Consider the following 22,289-nt stretch of genomic DNA (forward strand, 5'->3'; position numbering starts at 1 on the left):
TTTCTTCCTTTCTCTGTTGCTTTCTCTCTTTCTTTTTCTCTTCTTTCTTTTTTTCTTCCTTTCTCTGTTGCTTTATTTCTCTCTTTCTTGGTTTCTCTTTCTCTCTCCTCTTTTTCTTGCTTTCTTTCCTCTTACCTTCCATTCTAGAATCAATACTGTGTATTGATTTCAAGGCTGAAGAATAGTGACAGTTAGGCACTGGGAATTAAGTGACTAGGCCAGGGTCATACAACTAGGAAGTGTCTGAGTCCAAATTTGAACCTAGGACCTTCTATCTCTAGGGTTCCAAGGCAAAAAGAACAGTGGTAAGGGGTAGGCAATGGGAATTAAATGACTTGTTCAAGGTCACATAGCTAGGAAGTAACTGAGGCCACATTTGAACTCAGGACCCTCCTGTCTCTAGGCCTGGCTCTCAATCCACTGAGCCACCTGACTGCCCCCATACTTTCTAATGTAGTCTTCAAAAAACTCCTCTCAGGGAGGTGGTTCTATTATTCCCATTTTACAGATGAGTAAATTGAGACTGAAAAAGGTTACATAAACTGCCCAGGCAGTCTGTTTCTGAGGCAGGATTCAAGTTCAGGTTTGTCCTTCCTGACTCCAACCCAAGCTCTCTAGCCATCACTGGTATTTCTATAGTGCTTTAAGGTTTACAAAGCATTTTACACATGTCGTCTCATTTGATCCTTGCAGCAACCCTGGAAGGATTTTTATTATCCCTGTTTTATAGATGAAGAAATTGAGATTGAGAAAAGTCAAGTATTTTATTCTCCTCATTTTATAGATTGAGGAAAGTGAGGCAAACAGAATTGAAGTGACTTGTCCAAGGTCACACAACTTGTATATGTCTGAGGCTAGATTTGAATTCTAGTTTTCCTGGTTTCATCCAGCATTCCATTCGCTGCGTCACATGGCGGGCACATGTTTGGTCCATAACTGTAGGAGACTGGTTTTGGGGAGAATAAGCAGGTGGCCCTCCCCCAAACCGGCCTGGGTCCCCGAGTCTGTCCTGTGAAAGCCCGTCCCTGTTGGCCGCCCCATCCACTGCTTCTCACTTTCACTCTTGTCCCTTTCCTCCTGGCCAGGTCACCGGCATCCCCATGAACTGCTCCGTCAAGATGCAGATAAGCCTCTACACAAAGTCCATCCCTGGGATCGGGTGAGTACCGCCGGGGAGCCGGCCTTTGAGGGCTGAACTTGCAAACGGAGCCCGCTCCAGTCGTCTTGCCTTTTCTCGTTTTCAATACTGTTTTCTTTCCCCTGGATAGGGTAAAAGCAATTTTTTAACATTCACTGAAAAAAGTTTGAGTTCCAAATTCTTTCCCTGCTTCCCCCCCTCCCTCCCTCCTCCTCCTCGAGACGGCAAGCAGTCAGAGGTTTTACACACTGTGTTCCTCTTTCTGGGGAGCAGCTAGAGCACCGGCTTGGGAGTCAGGAAGACCTGGGTTCGAGGTGTGCCTTCAATGCTGTTGTGTTGCGTGACCCTGGGTCTGTCCCTTTCACTTCTGTGGTAGCCTCCGAAATGGCTGGTTTTCTTTCTCATAAGTCCCTCGGAATTGCCCTGGGTCATTGCATTGCTGTTAGTACAGAAGTCCGTAACATTCAGTTGTGCCACAGTGTATCAGTCTCTATGTACAATGTTCTCCTGGATCTGCTCCTTTCACTCTGCATCACTTTCGGGAGGTCTTTCCAGTTCACATGGAATTCCTCCAGTTCATTATTCCTTACAGCACAATAGTACTCCATCACCAGGAGATGCCACAATTTGTTCAGCTATTCCCCAGTTGAAGGGCATTCCATCATTTTAGGAGGAGGAGTTTAAAGGAATGTCCTGCCATTGGGTCAGAATTCTTCTGCTGTCCTGTTGCCTTTACAGGCCCAAACAGCTAGGGATGGGCCGTAGATTCGTAGGGGGAAGGTGGACCTTAAAAGTCAATTCCAACTTCCTTGTTTGGCAGAGGAGGAACCAGAGCCTCTGGAGCTGACCGGATGAGCCCAGGTTTCCACAATAAGTGGCCTAGGTGGGATTCAAACCCGGCTCCTTTGACTCCCAAGTCCAGACCTCTCTTCACACTGTGTCTTGGACTCGGAGCTCATCGTCTGTTACTTATCACTTCAGACTCCAGCTAACCCTAGTGGCCACAGTGGACCCCCAGTTGATGGTCTTTGTAGCATCTCCACACGTTGGTTCTGCTGCAGGAGAATGAACAATCAGAAGCTCAAAATGCCCCTTTTTGCCCCTTTTTGCTGCTCCCTCACCCACCACCCTCAGCTTTGTTCCTTTGTAGGGGTGGAGACCAAGGTGGTGGGGAGAGCCCGAGCCCCAAGAGAGCGACAATCTGTGCTCCTGTGGGAGCCATATGGGTCTTGGTTTCTTCTTCTCTGAAATGAGGAAGTTAAACAGTATTTGACTCCCGAGATCTCCTAAAGTTATGATTCTAGGCAATAGCTGGGTGGCTCAATGGATGGAGAGCCAGGCCCAGAGATGGGAAGTCCTGGGTTCAAATATGGCCTCAGACACTTCCTAGCTGTGTGACCCTGGGCAAGTCCCTTAACCCCCATTGCCTAGCCCTTACCACTCTTGTGATTTGGAAACAATACCCAGTACTGATTCTAAGACAGAAGGTGAGAATTAAAAAAACAAAAACAAAAATAAAGTTATGATTCTAAAGGGGTTGTTCAAGGCTCCGTGATGGCTAAGGGACCAAACTGGGACTAGAACCCAGATTTCTTGGCTTCCCTAGCTCCCGAGTTCTGCCTGGTATGTGATGGTGTCTTCCTTCTTGCGGAAAATCTCAGTTCTCTGAGCCTTTCCATGCTGACCACTAACAAAGGACGAGTGGCAGCATGGCATGATTGCTAAGGACACCTGACCTGGAACCAGGAAGACTTGAGTTCAAATCCTGTCTCAGACACTTACTATCTGTGTGCTTCCTGGGAAAATTTTTCTTTTTCTGTAAAATGAAGGGCTTGGACTAGATTACTTCCTAAGTGCTTTCCAGGCTTGGCTCTATGTTCCCAAGACCTTCCTTGGTTTCATATGTGACTTAAACTGCCTCTTGGTGCCACATATAATTTATTTCACTTTTTAAGGCCAGCCCTTGTGATTTACATTGGTGGAAGGAATTCGGGATGAGGAAATCTCCTTCCCTCCAGCCCTCTAATGCAGAAGTAAAATAGTACTAACTGTGTGACCCTGGAGAAGTCACCTCACCTCTACGAGCTTTGATTGCCTCAACTCTAAAATTGGAATATTAACAGCACCCACTTTGCAGGGTCATCCTGCAATGAGATAATGTTTTCTCTCTCTGTCTCTTTGTCTGTCTAAAGCCTCACCTTCCATCTTAGAATCAAACTGTATATTGATTCCAAGGCAGAAGAGTGGTAAGGGCTAGGCAATGGGGGTCAAGTGACTTATCCAGAGTCACACAGCCAGATTTGAACCCAGGACCTCCCATCTCTAGGCAGCTCTCCATCCACTGAGCTACCCAGCTGCCCCCATGAGTCAATATTCTAAAAGTGCTTAGCCCAGTGCCTGGCAAACAGTGGGTACTTACTAAATGCTTATTCCCTCCCCCATCTCCATTAGAGAGTTGCCTCACGGGTAAAGGAGCACTTTTCTAGCATGTGTCAGGGGCAGGTCTGAGACCAACCCAAGCTGCCTTCAACTGTAGTAAGATGTGACTGTGGTTTTTAGTTATTTTATTGATCATTGTTATTCATGTATTCAGAAATTATTTATTTCATTATTATATATTTTATTCTTTTCTTTAGGCAAACGGGAAAAATCAATGCAGTTGTACTCCCTCTCGTTTGGTTTGAAGAGGTAAGGTCATGGCGCTCTTCCCTGGCCAGGGCTCTTAGCCATCTTATTAGAGAGGGCAGAGCTGGAAGGGGTGGGCAGTAGGGCAAGGGCAAAAAAGAGAGATTAGGGTGGGCAGACCTCTCTCTCTCTCTCTCTCTCTGTCTCTGTCTCTGTCTATCTCTGTCTCTCTGTCTCTGTCTATCTCTGTCTCTGTCTTTCTCTTTCTCTCTCTGTCTCTCTCTGTCTATCTCTGTCTCTGTCTCTCTCTGTCTCTCTCTGTCTCTGTCTCTCTCTGTCTCTGTCTCTCTCTTTCTCTTTCTCTCTCTTTATCTCTGTCTCTCTGTCTCTGTCTCTGGGTTTCTCTCTCCTCACTCCCTCTCTCCCTCCTGCCTCATCTCTCTGTCTCTCTAATTCCCTCTCTCTGTCTCTGTCTCTGTCTCTGTCTCTGTCTGTCTTTTCCTGCATCTCTTCCTTTCCCTTTCCTTCTCCTTCTCCAGTTCAGGCTATGGTGGGGAAAAATCAATTCCTTCACCACTTGAACAAAGGATGCCCCAGACTGGAAAGCAGCCCACCCGAATTCTTAAGTTTTCTCCTTTGACCTTCGGATTTTAATTTGGTTCCCCTGCCATTACTTGGTCGATAAGCATTGATTAATCATTTAATGGTAGATACTTGATAAAATTAAATGCCCTCCAGGTGCTCCCTATCTAATGGGAGATACAACAGATCTAAATCAGTCCAGACAAGGTTCCTAACCGGGGTCTATGAGCAGCATTTAAAATAGTTTGAGGGGGGGGGCAGCCCTCTCAATATAAAGAGATGGGAGGTTGAGTTCAAATGTGGCCTCAGATACTTCCCAGCTAGGTGACCCTGGGTAAGTCACTTAACCCCCATTGCCTAGCCCTTGTCGATTTTTTGCCTTAGAACCAATAAACAGTATTGATTCTAGGATAGAAGATAAGGGCTTAAAAATAAATGAATGAATAAATAAATAAAACAATTTGAGAACCCTATTTCAACCTAATTGGTGAATCCCTGTATTTTTATGAATTTAAAAACATGATTTTGAGAAGAGGCCCAAAGGCTTCACCAGGGCGCCAAAGGGCTCTGTGATACCAAAACAGCACTTCAAGGGGAGGAGACCCTCGCACTGTATACATGTATTAAGTTAACTTATTCTGAAGCCCAGCAGAATAGAGAAGTAAATTTTTTTTTTTTTAACGAAAAAAAAAAAAGTCTTCTTTTATTTGGGGAATCAGCTTACAAGGAAACTACTCTATCAGACAAAGGAACTTCTCTGAACAGTTAGCTGTAGTATTAGTTAAAAATGAACAGAGCCGCATTTGACTGTGGGAAATGCACAATTTTGTGAAAAAGAGAATTTAAAACAAATTATTTCAATAGCAGATTAAGGTAGAATGAAGAGAGTCTTTCTATAAATATAACACTCATTTCTTTTTTTTATTTCTTTTTATTCTTTTTTAACCCTTAACTTCTGTGTATTGGCTCCCAAGTGGAAAAGTGGTAAGGGTGGGCAATGGGGGTCAAGTGACTTATCCAGGGTCACCCAGCTAGGAAGTATCTGAGGCTGAATTTGAACCCAGGACCTCCTGTCTCTAGGCCTGGCTCTCAATCCACTGAGCTACCCAGCTGCCCCATAACACTCATTTCTAACTTGATTAAAAAAAAAAAAAAGCTGGTAGGTACAAAAGAGAGAAATCTTTTTGAATACCAAAACTTTTCTCCATCTCCAAGAGGGGACATTTTAAAAAATTCTTCATATAAACTACATTATGGTCCATCGGGAGTTTCTGAGCTGTGCTGAATTAATATCACTTTAACCTGAGCATCCTCAAAAAGCCCTGGATTCATCCATCAGCTTTGGAAAGAAGTCTGAGGTGTCCCCTGAATGCCTGGGTGCTTCCTGCAGACTTGCACCCATCCGTGCACTTATGTGCATATCCATTTATATTACACACACACACACATATGCACACGCACACGCACACACACACACGCACACATCTCTCTACATCGTATATGCATGAACACTCACATCCACGCCTTCTCCGTCTTGTCTCCCAGCGAGGGGCGATGGAAGGCCAGACGCTCAGCGTGTTCTACACCAGGCTGGTGCTGATGCCCAAGCTGGTCCAGTACCTGCAGTACGTCTTGAACGCTGTGGGCTGCCTCTTCATCGTCCTCACTCTTATCTTGGTCGTCAAGAACCAGGTGAGCGCCTGCCCCGCTTGTGCTCCCGCTAGCCCTCCCGACCTCTTGGCCGGCTTCTCCGCCAGATGGGAGGAGCGGCCTCGACTCTTCCTGGCCTTCTGTCTGGCCCCTTCCCCTGAGGAAAGAGGCTCAGGAGGCTGGGCTCGTCCCCAGGCCCATCAGGGGAGTCTCCTTCTCCCGCTCTTTCCTCAGGGGCAGGGACAGGGTGAGAAACCCCTTTCCCACCCCCCTGCTTCTCCTTCCTTCCCCGGCTGCCCTGGGGGCCCTCGCCGCCTTGTTCCTTCTGTCTTCACCCTTCCACTTCTCACTCTTCTCTGGAGGTCTCAGAGGCGCTTCTAGTAGTGACTTGAAATGGGGTTCAGAGACAGATACCTGGTGCTCGGACTAGGACAGGGGCCTGTGAACTTGTTTAAAAAAATATTTGAGAGAGGGAGGCAGTTAGGTGACTCAGTAATGGATGGAGAGCCAGGTCCAGAGACGGGAAGTCCTGGCTTTAAATCTGACCTCAAATACTTCCTGACTGTGAGTCCTTGGGCCAGTCACTTATCCCCTATTGCCAGGCCTTAGCACTCTTCTGCCTTGGAACCAATACACAGTATTGATTCTAGGATGGAAGGTCAGAGTTATTTAAAAAAAAGTTTGATGACTGTATTTCAATAGAATTCAATTTCCTTTGGATTTTACTAGATGCATTTAAAAATAGGATTCTGGGAAGGGCTCCACGTCCAGAGGCTCCAGCAGCCTGCCAAAGTTCGTTACGAGCCCCTGGTCTAGTAGGGTCTTAGCAAACCTCCAAGATGCTGCCAGATTTTTTTCCAGCCACCTCCATGGGAATCTCTAAAGCATGGGCTCCTCGTGCAGGAGAAACCTCTTCCGAGGCATCCAGGCTTTTTGGGACCTTCGTAAGTCAGAAGAGACAGAACATACTAGACTAAAAACTCAGTTTGTATTTCGGTGTTCTGCTGCCTATCGAGGTGGGTCCTCCTGCCGCCCCTGCGGATCACAGCTCTCTCAGGAATCAGTAGAAGGGCCGTGAATGAGTTCTCTTGGACACCTCCCTCCCCATCTCCCTTTTCCCCCATAGAAGCAAGGAAACCGTACAGCTGGGGTCAGCCAAAGCAAAGCTCCTGATGGAACGAGCTTCTTAATTTAGACCAAGTAGGTGAGGGATGCTGTGGCAGGTAGAGGAGGCGGGGGGGGGAGGGGAAGGAGACTGGTCTGGATTAACGCCAGATTTCAGTGCAGAAATCTCCCAAATTTAACATGATGGAGCTGTAATGTGTTTATCAAAATACACTTTTCAGACATTTCAGTTATACATACCAGCCAGAAATTCATTTTGGTAGAACGGAAGCCCTCTGAGGGAAGGGAGTGGTTTGTTGGTGGCTGTTTTTTTTTTTTTTTTAAATTATCAGCATCCTTCCCAGTGCCTAGCACAGGGTCTGTGTAATATGTAGGTGCTTAATAACTGCTTGTTAAATTGAATGGCTGGGCAACATTTTATTCAATGAAATTAGTAGGTGCTTAATGAATTGTTGCCTAGCTATTCAGTTCAACAGCACACATCTATTGAGAACCTGCGAATTCAGCTGAATTAATAAAATATTGCCTGGATATTCAATTTGAGCATTTATTAAGTGACCGCTGTGTGCTAGTACTATGCTAGACTCTGGCAATACCAAGATAAAAAAAATGGAACCATCTCTGCCCTCAGGAAGTTGATATTCAACTGGGAGGAAATTAGGCAATAAGTAACTGCCCAAAGGTGACAAATCCAAAATAGCTAAATAATAAGCAAATAAATAAATAATATGAGGCCGGGTAGTATAGTGGGTAAAGAGCTGGCCTCAGAGGCAGGGAGACCTGAGTTCAAGTCCTACTTCTTTTTATTCAATAAACATTTATTAAGCGTCTACTATGCAACTCTGCCTTACTTAAATACAATTCTTGAGCAAGTCGAGGCATCGCCTGGTGATGTCATTGGTCTTCTTTGAAAGCTATGTACATGCCAGGCAGTGTGCTAAATGGTGGGAGTACAAAGATAATACTTACCTTCAAGGAGCTACAATCTAAAGGGAGAAGATAGCACATGAGAGGAAGCTGGGAGGTAGGGGCAGGGGATGGGGATGAAGATGACGATGACGATGCTAGGGGGAATTCACTTGTTCTGTGAATCTGAAACCAGGCAGACCAGCAGAAATACAGAGGAGTGATCTGAGAGTCCAGTTTCTGCCCTCCATAAAGAAAGGCATTGGGAGGAGTGTGATATATTCCACCTTCTGCTCTCCATTCAGAAGGGAGAGAAGCCTTAGCAATTCACTTAAACCTCCTGGGACTTCAATCAGATCTCTTAAGATTCTGTGACATTGGGTCAGCCGGGTAGCACAGTGAATAGAGTGCCAGGCCTGGAGTCAGGAGGTCCTAGGTCCAAATCTGGCCTCAGATGCTTCCTAGCTGTGTGACCCTGGGCAAGTCACTTAACCCCCATTGCCTAGCCCTTGCTACTCTTCTCTCTTAGAATTGATTCTAAGAAGGTTAGGACTTTTTTTCTTTTTCTTTCTTTTTTTTTTTTTTAAGGTTTCTATGATCTGCATTAGGTAGATGGCATTTCTAGAGTTCCCTATACCCATAAAATCCCAGATCTCATTAAAAAAAATCCTCATAATTGATGTAAAGTAATTTTGAGGAGGGGAGCAGTATAGCGGCTGGAGGACAGCAGGAATCAAGTGACTTTCCTTTACTAAGGGGCAATGTGTTTCCCCCTTTGTAAAATGAAGGAATTGGACTAGATAAATGCTCTGATTCCTTCAGTCACTAAATCTCTTAAAGATGGGGCTCCTAGTTAATTTCATTTGCTTTTTTGCCTCCATTCATCTTTATTTGGAAAAGTCATGAAAAGCTGCTACAAGAGCCCAGTATAGAAAAGGATGGGCTGTTGCCCCCCTTCAAGAACTCTTGTAGTGGGGGGAGCTGGGTAGCTCAGTGGATTGAGAGCCAGGCCTAGAGACGGGAGGTCCTAGGTTCAAATCTGGCCTCAGCTACTTCCCAGCTGTGTGACCCTGGGCAAGTCACTTGACTCCCATTGCCTACCCTTACCACTCTTCTGCCTTGGAACCAATACACAGTATTGATTCCAAGATGGAAGGTAAGGAAGGGTTTAAAAAAAAAAAAAAAGAGCTCTTGTAGGACCTCAGAGGTTGACTGGTGCCCTGTTTGGCCCAATCACCCAATCTTACTTTAGGCTTTATGACTAAGAAATCTTTGTTTCTAGAATTAGTACCTCCCTTCCCTAAGGGGATTGGAGTTGAGCTCCAACCCTGGGAGTCTCAGTCTGTTTTATTAATTCTGGCTTCTTGTTTTCCCCAGGCTGATGTAACTCCTTAACCCTTCTCACTGCCAAAAAACTCTGAACCCACAAGTGGATCTGAGAAGTTAGGACCCCTGAGACTAGTCTGTTACTTTGTCCTGCCCTCTCTCCTGTTTTTGGGGCTGATTTGGAGCAGGAAAAAAATGCCGTCTCAGGGGTCTTCCCAGAGTGCTAGTTATAGAGCCAATAGTTCAGTAGAAGAAGAATTCTTAATATCTTCTACTCTCTAAGGTGCTAAAGCCCTTGGTGACTTTCTGCCTATCTTGTTTAAAATGTTACCTACAACTCCAAACGCTCTTTCTTTCTTTCTTTCTTACGTTCTTTCTTACGTTCTTTCTTTCTTTCTTTCTTTCTTTCTTTCTTTCTTTCTTTCTTTCTTTCTTTCTTTCTTTCTTTCTTTCTTTCTTTCTTTCTTTCTNTCTCTCTTTCTCTCTTTCTCTCTTTCTCTCTCTTTCTCTCTTTCTTTATTTCTTTCTCTCTTTCTTTCTCTCTTTCTCTCTCTCTTTCTTTCTCTCTTTCTTTCTTTCTTTCCTCTTCCCTTCTGTCAGAATCAATACTGTGTATTGGTTCCAAGGCAGAAGAGTAGTAATGGCTGGGCAATGGGGATTAAGTGACTTGCCCAAGGTCACCCAGCTAGAAAGTGTCTGAGGTTATATTTGAACCCAGGACTTGCTGTTTTTAGGTCTGGCACCCTATCCACTGAGCCACCTAGCTGCCCCTCAGACTCTTAATTTTAAAAGTGAAGCCCAGATTCTCCAGCTCTCTTCCTCTCTCCCTCTCTCCCACCCCTTTTTAAAAATTTGGATTCATTTTTCTCTCCTGGGGAAGTTAGGCAAGAGGAAGGGAATCCTCCTACCTTTGGCTTAGTTTAAGCCCTAGGAGAGAACTGAATAATCCTCTTTCTAAATAGTTTGAATTCTTGGCTTTAATAACTGAAATGACTTGGTTAGTAGGAATTCACCAAAGTCTGCCTTTCAGCACAACCGACTTGAAATATACCTAGTTTAATTCTGGACGCTCAGAATGTCAAAATCTGTGCTCGTCCACTCTCTCCATTATCTCAGTTTCTCTGGAATTAGTTAAAATACATTTATTCTACTTAAAAAAATATTTTTTTTTCTGGAGGTAGTATATTAGAATGCAAGGAGTGTTGGGTTTGGGAGACTGAAGATGGGAGTTCAAATTGTACCTCTTAACTGTGAGACCTTGAACAAGTCCCTTCCCTTCCCTGGAACTCAGTTTCATCATCTGTAAAATGTGAAGGTTGGATTAGATGACCTCGCTAGCCTCCCCAGGGAGCTGTAGTCCTCTGGTGGGTTCTCCTGAGCATGCTGAGAAGATTCATTAGGCTTAATAGGCGCTTAATAAATGTTTATTGATTGATTAACTGATAAGAGCACACTAAATTCTGTCTAAGTTGGAATTGTCCCAATAACCAGCCATCTTCTTTCCGTCTAGTCTCTCTTTGTCCGTGCTGATTCTTCCTGTTCTTTTCTCTTCATCGGAGCTGTGGTCAAACGAGGAGGCTTTCTGTCTTGCTTGCTTGCTGGCTAACGCAATAAAGGAAACTTTCCTAAGTGACGGATGTGGATGAGCTGGTTTCCAGTATTCTTCCCACTGTCTGAGGAGACTGTTGTGTTACTAACTTGTGAAGAGTCACATTGATGCTTCTGTCTGCCAGGCTTCTCGGGCCAGATTGCCTCCCTTCTCGTAAATAACCATTGTTCGTCATGGACACTAGCTGCCTTCTTCTACCGTACCGTAACGTGGTGTGCTAGGAGCTACGGGCATGCTTTGGCTAATGATTCCCAAATGAAAATGAGCAAGAGCTGGTCCGACATGCTTTCCAGGGTGGCCCAGCCTAAGGTGAAGACTCGCCTCCTCCTAAACCTCCCGCCCTGCGATTTTGTCTGAAAACGAGAGTGGGATAACCCCCGCCTTGGGAGGCAATGTTGGTGTCTGAGTTCAGCAGCATTAATGTATATCTTCACAGAACGACGGGACGAGGGGAAGCCTTTCTGTCTGTGGCTGGCTGGCTGTAAAGGGCTTGCTCGTGGCGAACGTCATGGCAATCTGTCGGCCCCTTTTCCATCAGAAAGAATTAACGTTCCTGCGATGAGCTGATGTTACGAAGCACTTTGTGATGTCTGTGCCACTAACTCTAGCTCGAAGCCTTGCCCAGCTCTCTGTTGGAATGGGGGAATGATTAATCACAGCCCATCGAAGTCCCGATTTTATTCCTTTCTAGCATGTTGTCGAGGGGCAAGACGACTAAGATGCAACATTGGCCCAGTACGAACGCCAGTGTCATATGATTTGAAGCCTCCCCACAGTTCAAGCCACTCTTAAAAAGTCATCTGTGCCCTAATCCCGAATTCAAGTGAAATCCGTAAAGGATTTACGTATAAAACTTTATACATAAATTATAAATACAAAACTTTATCCGTAAATTATAAATATAAAACTGTATGTATAAGTTATAAATATAAAACTGTATATATGCTATAAATATAAAACTTTATCCGTAAATTATAAATATAAAACTGTATACATAAGTTATAAATATAAAACTGTATATATGCTATAAATAGAAAACTTTATACGTAAATTATAAATATAAAACTACACATAAATCCATAAGGGATTTACGTATAAAGTCTAAAACTGGGCAGTTCTGGGAAGAATTGGAAAGGACCTTGGATGGCCTTCCAGTCCAACAGACACCTCAAATACCCGTCCTCCCATAGTATCTCCAACAAGTCCAGCTTCCGCTTGAAGACCTCTACTAAGGGGGAACCCGCAACCTTCCCAGACAGCCCATTCAACTTGGAGGAAGCACCGGTGGTTAGAGAGCTTTTCTTGCCATCCAATCCAAGTGGGGGGCATACGTTGTCCCCTTATTAACTTCCATGCATCGCTCCTGGATCTCCCCTTCGGGACCAAACAGAATAAGACGTATCTTCCTCTATAGAACAACCTTTTAGACAGTTAAAGAACGGGCACAATCTCCTTTCCGTGCGATGACCCTTCCAAGGCTTGAAGACAGATATTCTGTCCCCCCTCTTTGCCCCCTCCCCCCCAGCTCCCTGTTCCAAACCCCAAGTCTTCTCTAGGCGAAAGACAACCAGGTTCTCCTGCCGGTCCATAGAGGACATGGACTCAAGGCACTTTGCTATCCTAGAAACATACGCTTTTACTCTTCGCGTTGCACCCAGAGTCCGGCACCCATTTTTAGACCTTTGGAGGGATCCTTTAAGACTGGCTTGAACTCTGGTGGAACCGTTTCCAATGATTAATTTCCATTCATTAGATGGATGGGGATGGGGATGGGATGGGGGAAAACATATCAATTTTGGAATATGCCTTCGCAACCGAGAAGCTACCAAAAGCCAATTTGACAAAACCTGCCCCAAATCCGATACCCTGCCACCTCGATCAGTCAGACGGCTTGAGCATTAACCTTCAAATGGGACTAATCAAGGTTAACAAACCATTAAAAATCGTATTTAAAACAACAACAACAGCGACAACCAAACAACTGTGTTCCTTCCCAACCGGAATTATAAATTAGCTTGATTATCTTCTAGGGAACATTCTTTTTATTTTGGAGTAGTGATAAAAAGGTCTCAAAGAATTCAGAGGCCATTCAGTCCTATTCTGAATCCCTGATGACCCCTGCTCCTAATGGGACAGTGCTGCAGGAAGCCCGACTGTAGGTGGGTAACAAGGTAAAATGCTCTTTGTTCACTAACTGGACATTTCACACACGACTGGCCATCATCGCCGTGGCTGACATTTACATGACACTTTAAATCTTGGGACACACTTTACAGCTAGGATCTCATTTGAACCCCACAGCAACAGTAACTAGTATGAAAATGATACTTTATTATTTTATTTTTTAAACCCTTCCCTTTTCTCTTAGAATCGGTACTAAGTGTCTGTTTCAAGGCAGATGAGCGGTAAGGACTAGGCAGTGGGGTTAAGTGACTTGCCCAGGGTCATACAGCTAGGAAGTATCTGAGGGCAGATTTGAACCTAGGACCTCCACTCTCCAGGAGTGACTCTCTATCCACTGAGCCACCTGGCTGCCCCTACATGATATTTTAACTCTTCTGAAAGGCTTTACAAATATGATCTCATTTGATCCTCATAATGACCCAGGAGATGTAAGTGGTGCTATTATCATCACCCCCATTTTATAGATGAAGGAATTGAGGCAGACAGAGATGAAGTGATTTGTTCAGGGTCACACAGCTAAGGAAGTCTCTGTGGCTAGATCTGTACTCAGGACTTCCTGACCCCAGGTTCAGTGTTCTATCCTCTGCACCACCCAGCTACCCTCTCCTCACCTCCTCCAGCCTCAATTTATTCTGGAACACCTGTAGAATTTAAAATTATATTTTATGGGGCAGTTACTTAGCACAGTGGATAAAGCACCAGACCTGGAGTCAGCAGGACCTGGGTTTAAATCTGGTTTCAGATTCTTCTTAGCTTCTTTTTGAGCAAGTCATTTTACCCTCATTGCCTAGCCTTTGCTGCCCTTCTGGCTTAGAATGAATACTAAATGTGTGATCCTGGGTAAGTCACTTAACCCCCATTGCTTAGTCCCTACTGCTTTTCTGCCTTAGATTTGAGATTAATACACAGTATTGATTCTAAGACAGAAGAGAAGGATTTAAAAAATATTTTGCATGCATATATACCATATATGTACAATATAATACATGCACAGAAATATGTATATGTATAATATGACATATATGATAAAATCTATGTATACGTGTATGCGTATATACACATATGCATGTGTTTGTGTCTATGTGTGTATATAAAATATATGTGTATATATGTTATATTTATATATATTTATACATAAGAATAAATAAAATATATATAAATATAAATATATATATATGTTTCTTTAGGCCAGATGTGAAAATAGCCCTCCTAGCAAGTGGAAAGAAGACAGCTGTGGCATGAGAGAAGCTAGACTCAGATCCAATCTCTGATATTTACTTTACCCGAGTGACCAGGTCACCCAGCTAACGAGTGACAGAGACAAGATTTGAACCCATGGCCTCTGACTCCAAACTGAGTGATCTTTCCATTGTCCATACTTCCTCTCTATTTTTAAAAAATGAGTCATCAAGAAATTATTTCCCGAAAACCGATTGGGTCCTCACATGGGGGGTTGGGGAAGTAATATAATTTGACATTCAGAGTAATCACAGTTCTCATTTTCAGAGTTTTTTTTTAGGTTTACAAAGCACTTCCCCTTCATCATCCACCCAGGGAGGTTATCTGTGTAATTATTATTATCTCCATTTTACAGATGAGGCTCTTGAGGCAAAGGGACTTTTTGACTTTTCATTTTTGTCCAACTTTAAAGCAATAAAATTTCCCCCCCTCTTCCTCCTGAATGCCACTCTTTGGTATCTGAGATTGTGGGAGTGGCCTTGTCTTTTGCTTTATGATCTAAAATTAAAAAAATTTTAATCTATAGAAGGAGAAGCAGTTGGGTAGCATAGTGGAAAGAGCACCAGGCCTGGGTTCAAATGTGATCTCAGATACTTTCTAACTGTGTGACTCTGGGCAAGTCATTTACCCCCAACTGCCTACCCCTTGCCTTTCTTCTGTCTTCAAATTGATACTAAGAGGGGCAGCCAGGTGGCTCAGTGGATTGACAGCCAGGCCTAGAGAGAAACGATCCTGGGTTCCAATCTGGCTACAGACACTTCCCAGCTGTGTGACCCTGGGCAAGTCCCTTAACCCCCATTGCCTACCCTTACCGCTCTTCTGCCTTGGAGCCAATACACAGTAATGATTCTGAGATGAAAGGTAAGAGTTAAAAAAAAAAAATCTATAAAGAGAATAGATGCAAGTTACTGAAATAAAAATTGGGTCTAGTGATTACAGGACTTGGGGAATCTGGTTGGTCTTGAATTGAGGCTTTGGCAATTGCCCTCCCTTTTCCTGTCCCCTCAAATTTGCTTAAATCACTCAGCAGAGACTAGAAAGTGAAAATGAGGTTATCATTCCCTTCTAACTAGTTCCTTATTAAAACTGGGGGTGGGAGGTGGAGAATGCTGCTGGGCTTTAGCCCATAGGCTCAGCTCCATGAAACAAGCCCTTTTCTCTATGGAGAGTTCATTCCACATTGGGGGGAAATAGTCTATTGGGGTCCCTGCTGGATTGAGACTTGGAGATTCGAATGGTTCTGCCTTCCCTCATGTGCATGCTTTGGTTGGTGCAGGCCTTTGAGGAGAGTGAGGAGGGGGAAAGCTAGATCTTTAATATTATTATTATTATTATTTGTTTTTATTTTTTTAACCTTCCCTTCCATCTTAGAATCAACATTACGTGTTGGTTCCAAGGCAGAAGAGTGGTAAGGGCTGGGCGATGAGGGCTAAGTGACTTGTCCAGGTTCGTAGAGCTAGAAAATAATCTGACGTCAGATTAGAATCCAGGACCTTCCCTTTCCAGGTCTAGTTCTCTATAAATGGAGCCACCTGGCTGCTCTGGAAAAGCTAGATCTTGAGGCTATTTGGCTCTTTTCCACAGACCCTGATTGGGTCTCCAAGAACCAGTTGGGTTCCCCACTTTGCAGCCTCCTCCCTAGCCTCAAGACTGAGGATCATTGGAAGTGAGATCTCCCCTCGTTGGGATGGGGTAGGGGTGTTTCTAAGCTGAAGCTCAAAGACAAAGAAGAGGGGGTACGGTTTGACGTGGAGCCTCGAGTGATGGGTTCCAATCCTGCCTCTCGGACTCCCTTCTCTGGGAAAGAATTTCCAGAATTCTGTAAAACAAGTTGGATTGGGCTTCTCGCTTCTAGCTGAGAGCTGGAAAGGATGTTCAGAGTGGCAGGAGCCTAGCGATGGAAGGACTTGGCAGAGGCTGTAGGGAAGAGGTTCCAGAGGGTTTCTGTAAGAGCAGCCCGCCAGCTGCTGGCATATTTTTAGCTGTGTGGGCCTGGGGAGGTTATCTGTGGCATCAGATTAATCGACTCTATTAGTCTCCCCTCCTGGGGCTCAGAGTAGGCTTGCAGAGGGATTATTCAGATGTTTGCTGCCTCTGTAGCTGATGAACAGGGATACTGGTGAGCCCTCCACCCCCAGCCCCAAATATGTGCTTCTTTATTGATTCACGAGGCAGAATGCCTCCCCACAACCCCCCTCTCCCACTGCTGAATTTGGCCAATGGGAGGACGCGTGGATGGGGAGTGGGAGTTGATTTTACATTCCACTGTGTCCTTTGGCATCCCAGCCCTGGGCATTCTGGGCACGAGGCTGCAAGGCCTCCTTTCAGGGGCTTTAAGTAACTTGCTTTCCCCCAGGCCAGACCTGCGATACCCACCAGGAGTTCAGGGGCCACAGGGTGGAGTTCTAGCATCCCCAGGAAGCTAACCATGCATGGATGGGGAAGGGACAGCAAGAGATAAAGGGTGGCCCTTTATGATGATGGTGTATTCGAAAACAGCTCGCCAGCAGCGTCCAAACAGCAATGAGCAATTTCCCCTGTGCCTGCTAACTAAGTAAAGCAGAGCTCTAACATGTAGGTGGGTTTTAGGGGGTTCGGCAGCCTTAATATTTTTCCCAGCTCTTTCTGTCTTAGAATCAATACTATCTATTGGTGTTAAGGCAGAAGAGCGGTAAGGGCTAGGCAATGTGGGTTAAGTGACTTGCCCAGGGTCATACAGCTGGGAAGTGTCTGAGATCACATTTAAACCCAGGACCTCCCATCTCCAGGCCTGGCTTTCTATCCACTGAGCTACCCAGCTGCCCCCTTGGCAGCCTTATTTTGATAAAAATACAACCTACTGTCTTTCGCCTTGTGTGCTGGACTGTTACGCACCTGATGTCTTTCCTTCCTCCGATTTGGGGAGGGAGGAGACACTTCTCCCAAATTGGACTTCCCCACCTATTAGACTGTGGTCCAGCTTTTCCTCTTCCCCCTCCACTTTCTGGACGGGTTCAAGTACCAGGACCGAGGGTGGACCAGACCTCCTGACTAGGGATAACATAACGGAATCAGAAATTTTCCTGTTGGAAACCTTCTGAGAACAGGAGAGAAGTCTTCCCCTTGGGGGATATCCCTGTGATCTGAACATGCAAAAACCACAGGCATTATTTGGAAGAATCTCAAACCAGGGGTGCTCTGGGCATAACTGGGATCACCAAGTTTTCGATGTGAAATCCCCAAACACTACAATTCAAGCCTCGATTTATGGTTTTGTTGATTGTCTCATCTTAAGAAAGTGATGGAGAGAGACAGACTCCCTGAAAGCTGCCCCATAGGTTTGAGAAAGCTGGTTGTTAAATATTTACCAGCATGCCTCTTGTATTTCTTGGGTTTATGTTTCTTATTCAAGGAATCAAAGAGAGCTAAGAGAGAGGTTGGGGAAAGGGGGATCTGTCAGACCGGTAAGGGATCTGGGCAGAGGGGAAAGTATTAACTAGAGATGCATACCTGAGAGCTTAGGAAGATGAGGCAGGTGTCAGGGAATATGCCTCAAAAGAGGATAGCTGGGTGGCTCAGTGGATGGAGAGCCAGGCCTAGAGATGGGAGGTCTGAGGTTCAAATCTGGCCTCAGACTTCCTAGCTGTGTGACCCTGGGCAAGTCACTTAACCCCCATCGCCTAGCCTTTACTGCTCTTCTGCCTTGGAGCCAATACACAATATTGACTCCAGGATGGAAGGTAAGAGTTTAAAAAAAAAAAAAAGAGGATAGGACAGAAGGAACCCCAGCCTTCGAATGGGGAAGCTTGGGGTTCAGTGCCATCTCTGCCACTAGACTGCTGAAGAAACTCTGGGCAGCTGGAGCTCTCATTTCTCCATCAGTAAAATAAAGGGCTCTACACAAAGCCAATCAGCTAACACACACTTATTAGACACTTGTTGTATATTAGGTAGTGAGGAGAGAGAGAAAGGCTAAACTTAGTCCTTGTTCTCCAAAGACTTCCTATACATGCCATTGAATACTATTCAAGAAATAACACGCGCTTCTGATTCTCTGGGTTGTTCCCATGATTCCTTGTTGGCCATCCCCAAGGGGAGTTATGTGGGCCTGAAAACCTCTTAGAGGGATGGGGGGTTCCCTGTAGGAGGGGTGGCGTGGGGAGGAGGGCAGAGGGAGGTAGGGAGGTGCCCGTCAGAAAAGAGGTAACCCAGGCCATTCTCATCCGCAGAGGACCTCCAGTTCTGATCTCCACCAGGGGCTGGGCCCCCCGTCAGACCCGCTTCCCAGCTCCCAGACTCCCCTCCTCCAGGACGACCCCCAGGATGGACAGACTGCCAGCAGCAAGTCCTGAGCAACCTCCCCTGCCTGGGCGTGGCAGCACGTGGCCGTAATAGCCTCTTCTTCTATGTACCGCCATCAGCACACACGTTTATCTTGTGTGTGTGTGTATGTGTGAGAGAATCCGACATTTTGTTTGAGGACAGAAAGGGTCCCCCTCGAGGACTCTCCAGCCGGGCACGGGGATGGGAGACCTCCTGAGGCCCAGCCTGGGAACAGCTCTTCCAGGAATTGATGTGCCCCTCGGCCTGAATGTACCCCAGGCCCCCCCGGCCCCCCAGGAGGCGTTTGCTCTGGGCCTCCTCGCCGCCCCCTCTAGTGGAGCACTTTTTGCCCCCCTTCCCCAAAGGGAGCCAGGATGAACCCCGTCCTGCACAGACAGCCAAGTGAACACAAGCTGACATGAGCCTTTCCCCCTCCCACCGAGGCCTGGTTCTGAAACCAGCACTTCCACCTCCAGCATGCCCAGGTCCGATTTGGGGGCTCATTTCACGGAGCCTAGCCCTGCGGCTCCCCCGAGTTCTTTATGGCCTGGGCCCCCCGAGGGCTGAGGCTACCACCAGCGGGGGGACCCCTCGAGCCCCCGGCACTGAAGGTGGCCATTTCATCTGGACCCAGCGACCACCTCTAGTTACTGAGCCCTCTTAACAGCGATGGCCAGGGCAGAAAGTCCGGTGCCGCCACCCCCTTTTTTGGGGTTGTGGCCTCTCCAGGTGCCCTTTTTAGCTTCCCAGGGTCTTTACACAGGCACGTCTGGTTTTTAATATATGTGTTACTTTTCATCATTTTTCTGTCTTTTGTGTCAACAAATGTCTACTCCAGAGGGATGGTCCTAGGCGATTCCCCATTGCTTTCTTGGGGACACTGGGCAACCCTCCGCTCTGCCCCGAGCACTATTTGCTTTGTGCTCCCCAGGGAAACTGAGGCAGGATTGGGGAGGAAGATCTCAGGGCCCCCCGTAGCCCCTCGGAGCTTGCAGTTTGATGCATTGGCTCCCCCAGGGTGGGGGAATCAGAATTTCTGGTCTCCTGGTCAAACGTCTGTCTCTTTTTCATCGTTTTTCTACTAGAAAGAAAAATAAAAGCAATCCTATCACTTTAAAAGAAGATAAATTCACTTTAAAATAAAAATGTAAAAACCAAATGTCTGAGTGTGTGGCTGTGTTGAGGGTGTGGGTCTCAGTGGGGGAGAGGGGAAAGGCCTGGCCTTACTACCCCAGCGGTGCCCGGCGAGGACGGTGCCCGGCGAGGACGGAGCCGGCTGCTGACCCTCTTCGGCCTGGGCTCAGTTCTTCGCTGCCCTCAGCCTGCTGGCCCAGGTTCCTAGCAGCAACTCATGGCAGGAGGGTCTCAGCGAAGGTCCCCGAGATCTGTGGCTGATGGGTTGGAGAGAAGATGGGGGCTAAGGAAAGCGTGACGTGAGAGGATGGAGAGGAGGACGAGCCTTCTTTTCTTCTGCTGAATGAGCATCCCTAGTAAGAATTGAATTATTTAGTTGTGTATCTGACGTTTTGTGACCCCATTGGAAGTTTTCTTTGCCATTTCCTTTTTTGGCTCATTTTACAGATGAGGAAACTGAGGCAATCAGAGTTAAGGGACTTGGCCAGGGTCACATAGCTTGTAAGTGTCGGAGGCTAGATTTGAACCCAGGAAGAAGAGTCTTTCTGATTCCAGGCCTGGCATTTTATCCCCTGTGCCACCTAACTGCCCCCAAATAATAATAGCAGCTAGCATTTACATAGAGCTTTAAGAATTCCAAAGAGTTTTACAAATATTAATTCATTTCATCCTCAACCCTGGGATGCAAACATTGCTGTTTTAGAGAAAACTGAGAAAGAGTTGAATTATAATCCCCATTTGACAAGAGAAAACTGAGGCAAGTTAATTATAATCCCCATTTTACAGATGAGAAAATGGAAAGAGACGAATTATAATACCCATTTAACAAGAGAAAACAGACAAGTTAATTATAATCCCCATTTTACAGATGAGAAAACTGAGAAAGTGATTAATTATAATCCCCATTTGACAAGAGAAAACTGAGACAAGTTAATTATAATCCCCATTTTACAGATGAGAAAACTGAGAAAATGGAAAGAGATGAATTATAATACCCATTTAACAAGAGAAAACAGACAAGTTAATAATTCCCATTTTACAGATGAGAAAACTGAGAAAGTGATTAATTATAATCCCCATTTTACAGATGAGAAAACAGAGAGGTTAATTATAATCTATTTATAAATGAGAAAACTGAGTCAGAGGTTAATTGTAATCCCTATTTTACAGATGAGAAAACTGAGACAACTCATTTCATCCTCAACCCTGGGAGATAAGTGCTATTATAATCCCCATTTTTACAGATGAGAAAACCGAGACAGAGGTTAATTATAACTCCCATTTCACAAATAAGAAAACTGAGACAGGTTAATTGTAATCCTCATTTTATAGATGGGGAAAATGAGTCAGAAGTTAAACGACTTGATCAGAATCACACGATCAGTTAGTGTCTGAGGCTAGATTGAACTCCAGTCTTCTTGACAAGTTCAATATAATTTACTCATTTACCTGACTCATAACTGTCTGAGGCAGGATTTGAACCTGGATCCACCTGACTCCAAGTTCAGTGCTCTGCCCACAAAACCATGCTGTTTTGAGTCTGTCAATCATCAAATAAAAAACTGGATCTTAGCCACCGACCTTGCCGAAGGATTGTTGTGGAGCCTGAGTCTCTCTATCATACCCAGGTTGGAAGTGCCACAGTCACACATGATCCAGTCCTTCTGGTGATCAGCATGGAAGCTGCTCTACTGTTTCTGCCCTAGGCTGGGCAGCTGGATGGTTTTCCACACCCAGGACTCACCATCTTGGTGCCCAACCTTAATGCAGACTCTCACATCAACTTTAGCTTCCCCGGAGCTTCAAACTCCTGAGCTCAAGCAATCCACTAGCCTCAGTCTCCCCAGCAGTAGAGACTACAGGCATTGACTATGGAGGGATTTTCATCCCAGAGGCATCCACTTTTGCTTAGTGACTCCTTTGAGACTTCAAAGTACTCCAAAAGACTGGGATTCTAACTTGTCATCAGACGGTACCATCCCTCTATAAGCTGCTGTGGCTCCCAATCTCACCTTTCTACCAACCTGGTGATTTATTTTGGAATTAGGAATCAATGACAGATTTGGAAAAACTTAAAAGTGCTAAATAAATGCTAAATACATAAATTAACCTGCTTCTATAGTTTCTTCAACTATAAAATGGTTTAAAAAAATCAACCAAATGAAAAAACAAATAAACCTCAATCCTATAAAATGGGAGTATGATGTAGTTTTTTTTTATACTTTTATTATTCTTTAAAAAATATCCTTGCCTTCTCTTTTAGTATCAATATTAAGTATTGGTTCTAAGGCTAAGGGTTAGGCAATTGGGGTTAATTGATTTGCCCAGGGTCACACAGCTAGGAAATGTCACATCTGGGACCTCTTAGTCTCTAGGCCTGGCTTTCACTGTAATGAGTATTTGTTATTTTATCATACTACCCATTGAGCCACTCAGCTGCCCCCTGAGTATCAGTTCTAAGACAGAAGA

At 45.2% G+C, this 22,289-nt stretch overlaps 1 protein-coding gene across 1 annotated transcript in view; it reads left to right on the forward strand.

Annotated features, from left to right (window-relative positions):
* The window catches only part of SCARB1 (scavenger receptor class B member 1), a 43,272-nt gene extending 24,593 nt beyond the window's left edge, over positions 1–18,679 (forward strand). The window contains exons 8-12 of the mRNA XM_044685400.1: positions 1,086–1,159; positions 3,775–3,826; positions 5,891–6,037; positions 12,992–13,120; positions 18,593–18,679. Coding sequence (XP_044541335.1) covers positions 1,086–1,159; positions 3,775–3,826; positions 5,891–6,037; positions 12,992–13,120 — 402 coding nt within the window. The 3' untranslated portion in view covers positions 18,593–18,679. The remainder of the gene's footprint in view (positions 1–1,085; positions 1,160–3,774; positions 3,827–5,890; positions 6,038–12,991; positions 13,121–18,592) is intronic.
* Positions 18,680–22,289: the final 3,610 nt, after the last annotated feature.

This window comes from Gracilinanus agilis, chromosome 1 (genome assembly GCF_016433145.1).
Source record: "Gracilinanus agilis isolate LMUSP501 chromosome 1, AgileGrace, whole genome shotgun sequence".
In the NCBI taxonomy this organism is placed as follows: Eukaryota; Metazoa; Chordata; class Mammalia; order Didelphimorphia; family Didelphidae; genus Gracilinanus; species Gracilinanus agilis.